A 12146-nucleotide genomic window follows, 5' to 3' on the forward strand; every position below is an offset into this window, starting at 1 on the left:
TGACTCTTTAAAAATGGTGCTCAACCTTCAGGCTGGTGGCAAAGTGAAGTAAAAATGGCATTGGGCTTAGATCCAGTCACTGCCATTTTCTTGCTAGCTTTACAAATATATGACCGTGCAAGAAAATGGTGTCCTGAGACTGCTATCATTTTGACAGCACTGTGGCCCTAATCTTAGGGCCAGGTGCCATTTTTAAAAAGTCACGGTAGAGCAGGAGTGAGTGGGGATCACTCCTGCCCCTTTTTTTCTGCCAAGACCCCCATGTAAAAGGTAAGTGGGTGCCAGAGAGGTCCCCGGCCCCAGCTGATTTCTAAGTGTGTGGGGGTGTGTGTGTGTGTGTGTGTGTGTGGTGGGGGGGGGGTAGAAGTGCCTGGGACGACTTCGGCTGGGCTTGGCTCAGCCCAGCAAGGAAGGCCCCTACCCGACTTTGGTGGTGGAGGTGGGGGTGCCACATTTAAAAAAAAGATCTTGGCAAATAGTAAGCGCCATTTGCTACTAGCACTATTGGCCAAAATGAAAAATAGCTGAACATTTTTTTTTTTAATTGGGGCCATGCATTCATTTTGGATTACTGATTTCTGTGAATGCACATCCTTACTTTTCAGGAATACTAGAAAATAAAGGAGATATTCTATGTTGATTTATCACGTTAATATGACTTAATTTAGTTAAATGACTAGGTAAATAAATTACCTCTCAAAAATCTAGAAAATGAAATACTTTTTTTTTCCCCTCAAGTCTGCTGCTCACAATTAAGAACTAACCATCAATGCTATTAGATCATCATTAGCCAATATTTCGTTATGCAGAATCTTTTCTTGGCTGTTCTGAACTCGGAGCACCAGCATGCGTTTGATCTGGAGGGCGGGAGGCATTGGGCTTAGAAGCCTGCTCTGATATTAGAGTATGCTTCTTGGTTTTGTTCAAACAATACTTCCTTTTTGAAGCTGTGTTTTGCTGTAAAATTCAATTGAGGAATCTGCTGTGGTGACTATCAACAGAGGCTTCGCAAGCTTGTCAGCCCGAGCTTCAGTGTACATTTAACAGTGCACAGGCACAAACCTTTCAGCACGGTCCCAGAGCACACACTGCCAAAAAAAAAAAAAAAAAGACCAAAGAACACATGAGAATCACTGACATGCACTGAATCAGGATCCACGAGTCTCGCTTTCTAAATCCCTCTCTCTCCATCGTTGTCTTTTTCAAGTAGCAAATACCGAAATAAGAAAAGGCTTTGCCGACCTGAAGTTTGCCCCTCGCTGCCACCTTAATTCTATCAAGAGCGTGGGCACCTTTTAAAACATGCTCGCGGCGCGCCGGCCCAACCTGTGCACGTATCTCCTAGTTTTGGCACGAGCAGGGCTTTTAAAATTCACCTTTTGGAACGCCGAGCAGCTACATAACGGTTTCACAGTTTTTTAAACCCTGAGGAATTGACCTGCTAATGGTTGGGGTTTTTTTTTCAATCCGTAGGCAGAAATTAGAACATGAAAAACCTTTAGAGTCTCCAAACTGATTCTTTGATTTTTTTTGGGGGGTGTATCACCATTTTGCAAGAATTTTATATTCTGCATAGGCTCGAACTGGTCAATCTCATCAGGGTTTAAACTGGGCCCCCTTGAGTGAGGGTTTGAATCGTTAAGCTTCCTTCTTGTAGACATTTTTCCTCAACAGTGCATTCCGTGGCGAGATGCACAATTACATCCTTCCAAAGGAATGAAAGGAAATCTCACATTCAAATACCTCGTTGTTTTAATTCTTCAGCAAGTTTGCTGTGATGTATAATTAATTAATGTGTAGTAGCTAGAGTTAACTCTTTATCCAAAAAAGAGAATGTTTCCACTATCACTGCCTACACTAGGTACCCAAATTAATTAACGTTAGATCATGAAATAAACAACATCTGAGAAGAAGCACCCCAACTGTACAAATTAATTTACATCATATAAATCAAGATATCTCAAAATATCTGCCACGGAGGAAGGTTTTTTTCTTTTCTTTTTTTTTTTTTTTTACTGAGTCACAGGATTTACAACTGGGGCAGCAGTCAGGACAAGAGATATGCATAAAATCAAATGGTCGTTAGATGCCTTTAGAGTCATTAGTAAGTAAACTAGAACAAGGTTTTGGCTTTGCTTCATCAGGCAAATGTAGAATTCTGTTACAAAAATAAAACTCAGAATGCTGATCTTAATTTTTAAGGAATACTTCGGTTCTTCACTACAATAGAACGCAGAAACATACAGCAATTGAATGTCTCTTTTTGGGATGGAATAATCTGCTTACAGTGAGGATAGGTGATCTGAAAGAATAGTATATTGCAGCGTAGGCTGAACAAATTAAGTATTGCTGCCTTCCCATTCCCATCCTGCACTGAGTCTCCAAGCTTGGTCAGGTAAACAGGGTACACTAGAGTATAATAATTAAAAAAAAAAAAAAAAGCCTCCTGGAAGCTCATTAAAATGTATTAGAAAAAGTCTCCAGTGTTTGATCCACACAGACTGCAATCATTGAACCATTTGATTCTGCGGACTAGAGGAGCCCTTTTCACAGAGCTCGTGGATAAATATAAGGAAATAGCCACTTCACGTATTTCAATGCTGCTTCTGGAAATATGGGGCTGAAAAGGCAATATATTAAGAGTCTTTGTCACTATCTGAACCACCATACATATCTGCCAGTTTTCGAAAGCGAGGCCCCCAGTCGTTGAGGTAATCATAGTCCTGATCTCCCTCCGTGGTCGCCGACTCCAAAGAGCTGAGTGACTCTGCTACAGAGCCATTGCCTTCATAGGCATAGGTTGCTAATGAGTCGTATGGAGGCGCAGTGGGATCCGTATCGTTTTCCTTTAACCTTTGGTTGATGAAATCTCTGACGTCAGTGTTGTCCCGTGCCGTCGCAGTCCGACGTGGCAGAAAAAGTGTCTCCGGCACAATGTCTCGACGTAATTTGTTGTCTTCTATGGCTTCAGGATTCCTCAGAGTGCCAATATCGAAGGCCTGGGTGTCCTCCTCTCCTCCGCCCTCATCGTTGTAGCTGACAATGTTGTCTCTGATGTCCTCCTTGGAGACGATCAGGGGCTCTTTCTTCCGCTGCCGCCTGAGTGCAGCGAACAGCACCACTGTAACTACAAATGGTAACACAAAAATTAATTAAACACATCTATAAGAAACCTATTTTATTTCCTGATTCAAGGTAAGCAGAAATATAGTGCTGGTTCTCCTGGTTTGAAAACTTCATTGCAAATTTGGTGGCTGGGTTTTCCAATTTAGATTCAGAGTAGTGGACTTGGAAGAAAGTATTTAAAGGGATTTCTTCCCCAACCAAGGGCCAGATTCATTAAGGCTTTTCTCCCATTTTGTGTCTATGGGAAACACTCTTACTGAATCAAGTGCTAAGTATGCTGTTTGTCGAGGAACCAAGCACCAGTCAGTCACCAATCTATGACACATAGAGGCTGATTTTCACAAGACATAGGTGCCTAACTTCAAATGCTAATTGTCTATATATTTCAATTTATACATTTCATGGTCTTAGCACCCAACTTTAGGCACCTTAAAGCACAAGGTCCTTACATTAAGGCTGTACAGAGCTAGGGGCAAGGGATATTCAACGCTGAGCACCTAAACATGGTGCCTTAATGTAGGTCACCCAAATAGATGTACTCAAGTTAAGGCAAGTAAAGTTACATTTGGGAGCCTATAGTCACTTATTTAAGGCACCTTGAATGACTGAATCCAGACACTTCTTAATTAAGCTCCTAATTAAGGCACATTCAGTTGGACCCTTTTGAAAATTGGGCTCATAATCTCAGACACGGAAATAAGATAACTAAAAAAAAAAATTAAAAAAAAAATTAGGCATAACCAATTTCCACAGATAGGTAAGGTGAAAAAATATGGGCCTGATCATATGTTTAGTGGCCAATGAAACTACACCCAAGTGATCATTCGGAGTAAACCTGCCTCCTAACCTCCGCGCTTGCTCTAATTAATAATATGTCACTGGCTCCCTGGGAGACATTCAGGTGATAGAAGGCTTTAGCATTTTTACCTATCTAAAGAATATGCTGAAACTCACACTCATTGTTATAAGAGCAGTAACAGTAGCAGCTGACAAAAATTGCTTTTATAAAAAGTTCTGGCAGGGAAAATGCCACATAACTATTATGGTGTGTGAGTGGTGGGGGGGGGGGGGGGGGGGAACGGACCTGAAAAAGCAGAGACTATAAGATAAAAGAACTCCCCTGAAATGCTCTGAAATGCATAATGCATGACCACATAGAAGATTGTGCCAGTCAGGCTGCTGCTCCTCGCGTTTGCTGTGATGTCAGGGCGACTGCTTATTCGAGCAGAATCATTCCAATTAGAAACGCTGATGGTCTTTTTCTAAGCAAGAGTAATTTTTAATCATATCTGCTTTGAGGAATTGTGCTCTTCACTTTGCAGTTTATTTTTCCAGCTTGCTTCTTGGTTTACTTACATAATAATTTAGGGTAGCCATCCCGCTGTTTCTCAGGTAGCTTTTTAATTTATTGAAAGCATGCAGACTCTATGCTCTTATGCAGGATGGACATTTAGGAAATGCAAGGTAGACTGGCAGTCCATCATCCACCCTTCCACTTATCCCCACTCAAAAAAATTAAACCATAAAATTAACTACTACGTATTACACAAAACGTTCCCGGCGGTGTGGCACTGCTCTGAGCATTGTCCGGAATTCACTTCCACTTTACGGTTTTCACTGACGCTTGCCCTACAGAATTATCTTTTACTGCCCAACGAGAAGCCAATTGATTCTTACAAGCACAGCAGCATAAAATCATTAAAACAGAAATGTGGAAAGTAAGGGTTTCTTTCTCAAATGAGCTTTCCAATAAACCACCATGTAAAATACTACATCAGTGTTTTCTGACAAAGGAGACAGCAACATATTGAAAGTAAAATAAAGAAGCAAGGTTTCCTTGGTCGGGTAATGTCTAAATCATATATATATATTTATTGCAAAAAGCTCAACTGAAACCTTATATGTGGCTGCATATTGGTTACATTCTGGGATTTGGGCCTAATCTAAAACCTAATGCCCCTATACCTTCAATAATGTGAAAAGACTGTTCCTTTCAGGGTATGCATATCTTGAAGGAAATTCTCCACTCAGCATTGCCCTCTGCCTTCCAGAGCTGGTGATCCCGAGCCATGCAAGTTAGTTGGGCCTTGGTGCCTGAGCCGGCGCGAAGCCTACAACATAGGATTTCCCTCTGCATGAAGAGTACAGAAGTGTGAACAACTTGAAGTTGCACTTGAAATTGATAAATTTCAGCCTCTTGAATTTGAAAAAAAAAAAAAAAAAATCAGATTTTTTTTTTCAGATCCATTACATTTTTACAAGCAGATTTAGGAAGCATTTGAAAGAAGCTCCAAAAATCTGAAGCATTCAATTCAGAATAGCGCACACCCTTTGAATCAATTTTATCAATTCAGGTGGATAGGAAGTGAATTCTTGAAAAAAGTTTAACTTAATCTCTTCAATTTCAGCAAACACGTTCATAAAAACTTCAGCATTTTGCCAGGGGCACAGAGTTCTTCACTGATCCTATTTTGAAGAAGTTCACACATCTCTGATGGTGAGGTATGCCACTGCTTGTGTTTATTACATTCCAGGTAATCTGAATGTGCCGGTTAGTTACTGTAATAGTGAATGCGATAAAGCTGGGAACGTGCAGTAAACTACTAAAGTGAGAAATCTAAGGAGAGACTTGTATGACGTGGATGATTTCTACAACTCTAGCTCTAACTGTGAAATGATGGTGACCAAACTTCTAATCTTTCACTAAAGGTTCAGGAATTTTGAATTAGGCCCAGAATGTACAATATACATTAGCAGTCAGTTGAGGCTCTTGTATTGTTGGACCTTAAAATATTTAATAGTATTGTAGACAGCCATGAAAATCATTGCTTTAGAATGATATATAATTGCATAATTATGACTTAGAAAATGGAAAGGGAACATTGAACATTGCTTGACAAAAGAGCTTTAGTTGTTCCAAAAGTTTTTTTTGCTTTAAACACTGGTTATCCTTACACAGGGATCATCTCAACCCACTATTTTGTTGGTTTTCTTTAAACTAATTTTGCAAATAATAACCTAAGACACCAGATGTAGGGCTGCAGCACTTAGTCACATTTCTATTTTGATTTAAAAAATACTGCAAATAATGTGTCTTCATACCCTTTGTAAAAGAGGTTGCAGTATACTATTCCCATTGAGGAAACTACTTAAATCACATTTGCACCTCCAAGTGTATAGTCATCAGTTCAAATATAATAAAATGGTAGACATACTGTAGCCATTCATGTGTCGTAAGGTGTGCATTCCTAGACAGGAAGGCAATTATGTGCATTTTAGAAATTTCCATTCTAGAATAAGCATGCCATGGAATACCAAAAGAAAATCTGCCCTGTTGGTAAGCATAATGAAGCAGTTCCATTGACCAAAAATAAAATGTCATGATGAATTTTACCTAGTAGAATAATAATACAGAGGAGAATGGCAATCAGAGCCCCGGTACTAAGGCCAGTAGGGTGGATCAATGCTTCTGCATTACAAGATTGCATATTTCCCCAACGATCGCAGGCACACACTCGGATAGTCAGCGTGCCGGTACTGCTCTGGATGGGATAATCGCTGTCCGATATCACCACTGGAAGGAGGTAGGTATTTATTTCATGTCGGCTATACCCATTCCTACGGGTGAAGATTCCTGCTGTGTTGTCTGAAAACACAATGGATACTGTAAGTGCTGGATAGGTGTGATTACAAAGTGCTATCTAGAAGAACAAAGCTAATACAAATATCCTAAGGAACATGGCTCCCTTATTTACCTTTGTTGTCTTGGATCGTGAAGTTGGAGCTGGTGACTGCTTCCGGTGTTAGGGAGAATAAAAACTGAAGTCCACTAGGAGGGCCATCTTTATCAACAGCACGTATCGTCTGAATCAACTGAAATTACAAAGGCAAAATACAATGGTCCCTTCAATAATAATGAGTATTTGACTCCTTTTAAGAATGTAGTTAAGTGTGGTTTAGCTTTCTTAGGCTGGTAATTAGATATAAAGTTCCTTTGCACTACAGCTCAGACAACCAACCATGCCCAGGAGAGAAAGCAGGTAATAGGTAGGAATGTAGACTAGGATCGCCAATTGGCTCCATCTCATCTGAACAAGCGGAGTCAGTCTTGGTTGTATCCCACAGTATTTATAGTCTTTTAGTTCTGTTTATTTCTCCAGAATAATTGGAGCTAAAGATCCATGCAATAGGATTAAAGCTGAATTGATCCAGCCTCCTCGGCTCAGCCTGGAGTCAGTTGATCACCCTAACCTAGACAGGTAAGAAGGTTGCCCTTGACCCTTCTTTGACTGGCAATGAGAAACTGCTTATTGCTTTTTCCTTGACTTCCACTTTTAAGGTAAAAACAGGATACCAATACTAAAAACATTTACAACAGAAATGTATCCAGTTTACACTAAAGGACTGCAGTCGGCAATAACAGATTTTAAACTTGCAAATAAACCATCAGGTCCACTACAGGCTGACCTACCAGGTGTAACCAGAAAGGATATTAGCCCCCTGAGGGCTATTTACAATCTTAAACAGAAGGCATGGTGGCAACCTGCATGGAGAGGCAATTACAACCCTAAACAGAAGACATGCGTGTAGCCTGCTCAGAGTGGCAGTTACTACCCTGAACATTTTGCTGAGCAAACAGAATGAATCATTTTTATCTCTTTCTGCTGTCATTTACTGTTATTATACATTTTATTAAGAGATCTGTCCTTTTTTTTTATCATTCTGAATAGAAAGAGAGCTCCAGTTGTGATTAGCAGGCAAGGGCAGAGCTTGATTCATCAAATCAGTGATTTCGTTGGCAGAAGCTGCCAGTGCTCAGCTGTAGCACCTGGTTTGCCCAAAACTGTGCATGCATGATTCCAACCCAGAAAAGCCAGAATCATAATGTGGCACAACAATCCCTGCCCTGCCAAAACTATGATGTTATGGATTTAAAGGTGAACAAATATTCCTTCTTCTCCTGCGGATGCTGCCATTCAATCTTCTCGATACTGAGATTAGTGGCTTCTCAGGCACCCTCTGAGTAGTTGCATGTGTGTTTTCGAAATGTTTTAATTGTTAGGCGCTTTAAGATCCTGTTTCTGGATTCAAGGCACGATGAGAAAACAACTGTTATTACTAGCTTTGTTAATAACGCACATTTGCCACGCAGATGTGCCATTGCAAAGCGAGCTCTCGCTTAAAAAAAATGTGGTGCCTCAGCTTGATTCCTTCTCACATTCCCTTTATTAAAAAGTGCCAAGAGTCAACACACCTGTTCTGCCTTTGTATTTTCGCAGATAAACGTCTCGTAGAACATATCAAGCTCTGGGGCATTGTCGTTCACATCTAAAACCTTAATGAATACAGGAGCGCGACTGCTTTCTTTCGGATTCCCTGCCAGAAAATAAAGAGAGAGTAGTTTAATGTGCAGAAATGACTTGAGTTCCTTGCCTCTGCCAAGAGAAGGAGAACAGGTGCTTCAGTAATGCCCTTCCTCTGCTCGGTCTTCCCTTCCTACAGCTGGTGACCGTGAGAGGCAAAGGGAGCAGCTCTCTGCCAAGATGTTTCCTACATCCATAGCTGAGGAGAATTTATTTGTACCGTGTTTAATGCAGCGGGAGTGATCTGTTTATGCTTAGGATTCAGTTGGGATGGCTTTATCTTTAGACATACTTGTTTTCTTTTTATTATGACTTAAAAAGCAAAGCAAGGTGAAGGGCATGCACATAACACTCCAAACTTGCATAAGTCATATGGGACAATGTCCTTTGTTCAATCTTGGGCTTTCCATTAAAAAAAAACCAAAAAACAACTATTAAGTTTGCTGAATTGTGGTCTTGTGAACTCAATGTAGTTTATGAGCTGAGTTATAAGTGCCAACTGTTCCTATTTTTATTATTATTTTTTTTTTTTTGTAAAATCATAAAACGAAAATGTCAACAGTTGCAAGACACTTAAGAGATATGAAATGTGGAATTTAAAAACAAAATCTAATCGAGGTTTTGTCATGGTGTGCCTCAGGGGAATGTACCTTTGAGAATGGAGGAGTGCAGAGAGATTATTAAAAGAGGATCCTGGAGATTGTGGACTGAATCACAGGTGGACAAGTTATGAAATGGATTATTGAAGCTGGTAAAAAGAAGGATTAACTCATAAGGCTGTCCAAGTCTCTACGAATTCTGGACACAAAGGCTATGGTTCCAACACTATCAGCAATTATACTCACAGAAATAAGAAATCACAGTTTATTCTCCATTGAAAGGGTTGGGTTCAGTGAATTTCTAGGTAAAAGCATGATCACTTCTGACAACCTTATCCCACAGCAGATTACTTGCAGGTACCTAGAGAGGGTGGGATGGTAGTCTTCAGAAATGGTAAAATCTAGGGATATGGGTGAAATTTCTGGAGAGGAGACCCAGGGTAAACCTGATGGCAGTCACCAGTTAGGAGAGGAAGCAGACTCACTCCAGACCCGCACAACAGAAATTGCTGATCTTCGTTCAAGGATCCAGGGACTCTGTTGTACCCGAGGACTGCTAAACACTTCTAGGACTGATTGAATTCATTCATAAAGATGAGCTTAGATGAGAAAATCCTTACCCCACTGACATGTAAGTCACTGGACAAAACAGAGCTCTGCGCAAGGATTGCCTTCCTTTCGTCCCTGCATGCTCGCAGACTGGCTCAAAAGAGCGGCGTGGGGCCCTTCCCCCTCCCAGCCTGCTCCCCAGGGCAGTGCTCTTTTTTGCCCACCCCTTGGGACATCCATGTCCACAGAGAATGACTGCATTCTTTGCAATTCTCCTGGTGACTGGAGAATGGCCATTTTTATTATTCACAGAGCTTGGCGTTAGAAAGGGAATTTGGTTTCGGAATTTATGACTTACTGGAGAAGTCCTTGGCGGCTGACTGTCACCATGTCAGGAGTGGTGACAGCTGGTATCTTGACCAGAGAAAAAGCCTACCCATAAGAGTGGCAAAAGCGAGGCTGGAACAGGGAGCTGAACTATCCCGAACCTGCCTGCTCCTTCCCCAGATTCCTCTGAGACTCTGTGGCACAATGTGGACTCGTGGTTCTTAATCCAATCCTTGGGAGCCCCATACCAGGCCTGATTTTTAGGCACTCATAAGGACTATGCATGAGATGCTTTTACATACACTTCTCACAGCCTTCTCAGCACTAGGCTTCACTCAATTAGTTAACAAACCTACCCACAAAGCCGGCCACACGTTAGACCTGATCTTCGTTAACGCTGCAATCAATCCCGTATCTATCCCAGATTGCACAAAGGTCCCGTGGTCAGACCACTACCTCATAACAACTTCATTCTCTATAAAAGATACTAGCCCGGCTTGCATTCCTTCGCCCTCCTTCACATACAGGAAACTTGCTCCCCAGAAGACCTCAATAATCACCTATCACCTCAACTCCACCAACTGGACCTTACAGATCCGAACTCAGCACTTCGATCATGGAACACAATCACCGAAACTATAGCTAACAAGCTATGCCCTTCAATTACAAAAAAACCACACCAGAATTCCTCCAAAAGACAGCCCTGGTTCTCCTCAGAACTAAGAAAGCTCAAACTCCAACTAAGACAAAATGAGGCTAAATGGCGCAAAAACCCAGGAACCAACACCCTTTCAATCTACAAATCATCTCTGCACCAATACAAATCAAGCACCCTAAGATCCAAGAGGGACTATTACGCCTCGAAGATACACGACCTGGTATTCGATGCCAAAGCCCTCTTCAGCTATGTAGCCAACCTCACACAATTAAACCAACCAGAGATTCCACATGACCAAGCTCAATCGAAAGCGGAAGAATTAGCTCTATTCTTCAGCAACAAAATCAACACTCTTCTATCTCAGCTCCCCACTAACCATACTGTTCCACTAACCACTCGTCAACCCTCAATCAACTACACTCAGTTAGAAGAACTTGACACAACTTCATCCATGGAGATCCAAGGAATTCTAAGGAAAATGAAACCTTCCTCCCACCCTTCAGATCACATCCCAGCTAAACTACTACTATCAATTCCAGATTCTATCGCCAAAACCCTGGCAGATATCATAAATTGCTCCCTCACTCAAGGACTCTACCCGGACAACCTCAAACTAGCCTCACTCAAACCCCTTCTCAAAAAACCAAATCTGGACCCAAACGATCCTAACAACTTTAGACCTATAGCCAACCTCCCCTTCATAGCCAAGATAATGGAAAAATTGGTAAACTCCCGACTCTCAAACTACCTTGAAGACAATAACCTACTTTTCCCATCACAATACGGATTCCGTAAAACTTTAAGCACGGAAGCCCTTCTCATCTCTATGACCGACCACATCATCCTAGGCTTAGACAAAGGACAATCCTTCCTTCTGATCCTACTCGACCTTTCGTCTGCATTTGACACGGTCAATCACTCTCTTCTCATCAACCAACTAACAGCCATAGGTATCTCGGGCACCGCCCTATCATGGTTTAGAACCTTCCTCAGCAACAGAGGATATAAGGTTAAGATTCATAATAAAGAATCCTCTCTTCACCCTGCGTCAGTAGGAGTCCCTCAGGGCTCATCCCTGTCTCCTACCTTGTTTAACATTTATCTGTTACCTTTATGTAAACTTCTCACTGACCTCAATCTCAAACACTTCCTCTACGCTGACGATATTCAGGTCCTGATCCCCATCAAGGAGTCACTCGCAAAAACACTGTCTCACTGGGAAACCTGCCTCCAAAATATCAAACAGCTTCTCACAAGTCTCAACCTTATACTAAATTCTTCAAAAACGGAACTTCTACTCATCACACCAGAAAACAGCTCCCTCACACCCACTCATCCAGCCTTACCAAATACTACACAAGTGAGAGACCTAGGAGTTCTAATTGACAATCACCTAAACCTGAAAGCGAACATCAACAAAACCACCAGAGACTGCTTTTATAAGCTCCAAGTGCTGAAAAGAATACGGCCTCTCTTCCACACACATGACTTCAGAACGATTCTACAATCAATCATTTTCGCAAA

The 12146-nt window shown here is 41.4% G+C and overlaps 1 protein-coding gene across 1 annotated transcript in view; it reads right to left on the reverse strand.

Annotated features, from left to right (window-relative positions):
* Positions 1 to 270: 270 nt before the first annotated feature.
* The window catches only part of LOC115084996 (cadherin-6-like), a 233274-nt gene continuing 221398 nt past the window's right edge, over positions 271 to 12146 (reverse strand). Inside the window, exons 9-12 of the mRNA XM_029590503.1 lie at positions 8381 to 8502; positions 6882 to 6999; positions 6521 to 6772; positions 271 to 3127 (exon numbers count right to left, since the gene is read on the reverse strand). Coding sequence (XP_029446363.1) covers positions 2637 to 3127; positions 6521 to 6772; positions 6882 to 6999; positions 8381 to 8502 — 983 coding nt within the window. The 3' untranslated portion in view covers positions 271 to 2636. The remainder of the gene's footprint in view (positions 3128 to 6520; positions 6773 to 6881; positions 7000 to 8380; positions 8503 to 12146) is intronic.

This window comes from Rhinatrema bivittatum, chromosome 2 (assembly GCF_901001135.1).
Source record: "Rhinatrema bivittatum chromosome 2, aRhiBiv1.1, whole genome shotgun sequence".
In the NCBI taxonomy this organism is placed as follows: domain Eukaryota; kingdom Metazoa; phylum Chordata; class Amphibia; order Gymnophiona; family Rhinatrematidae; genus Rhinatrema; species Rhinatrema bivittatum.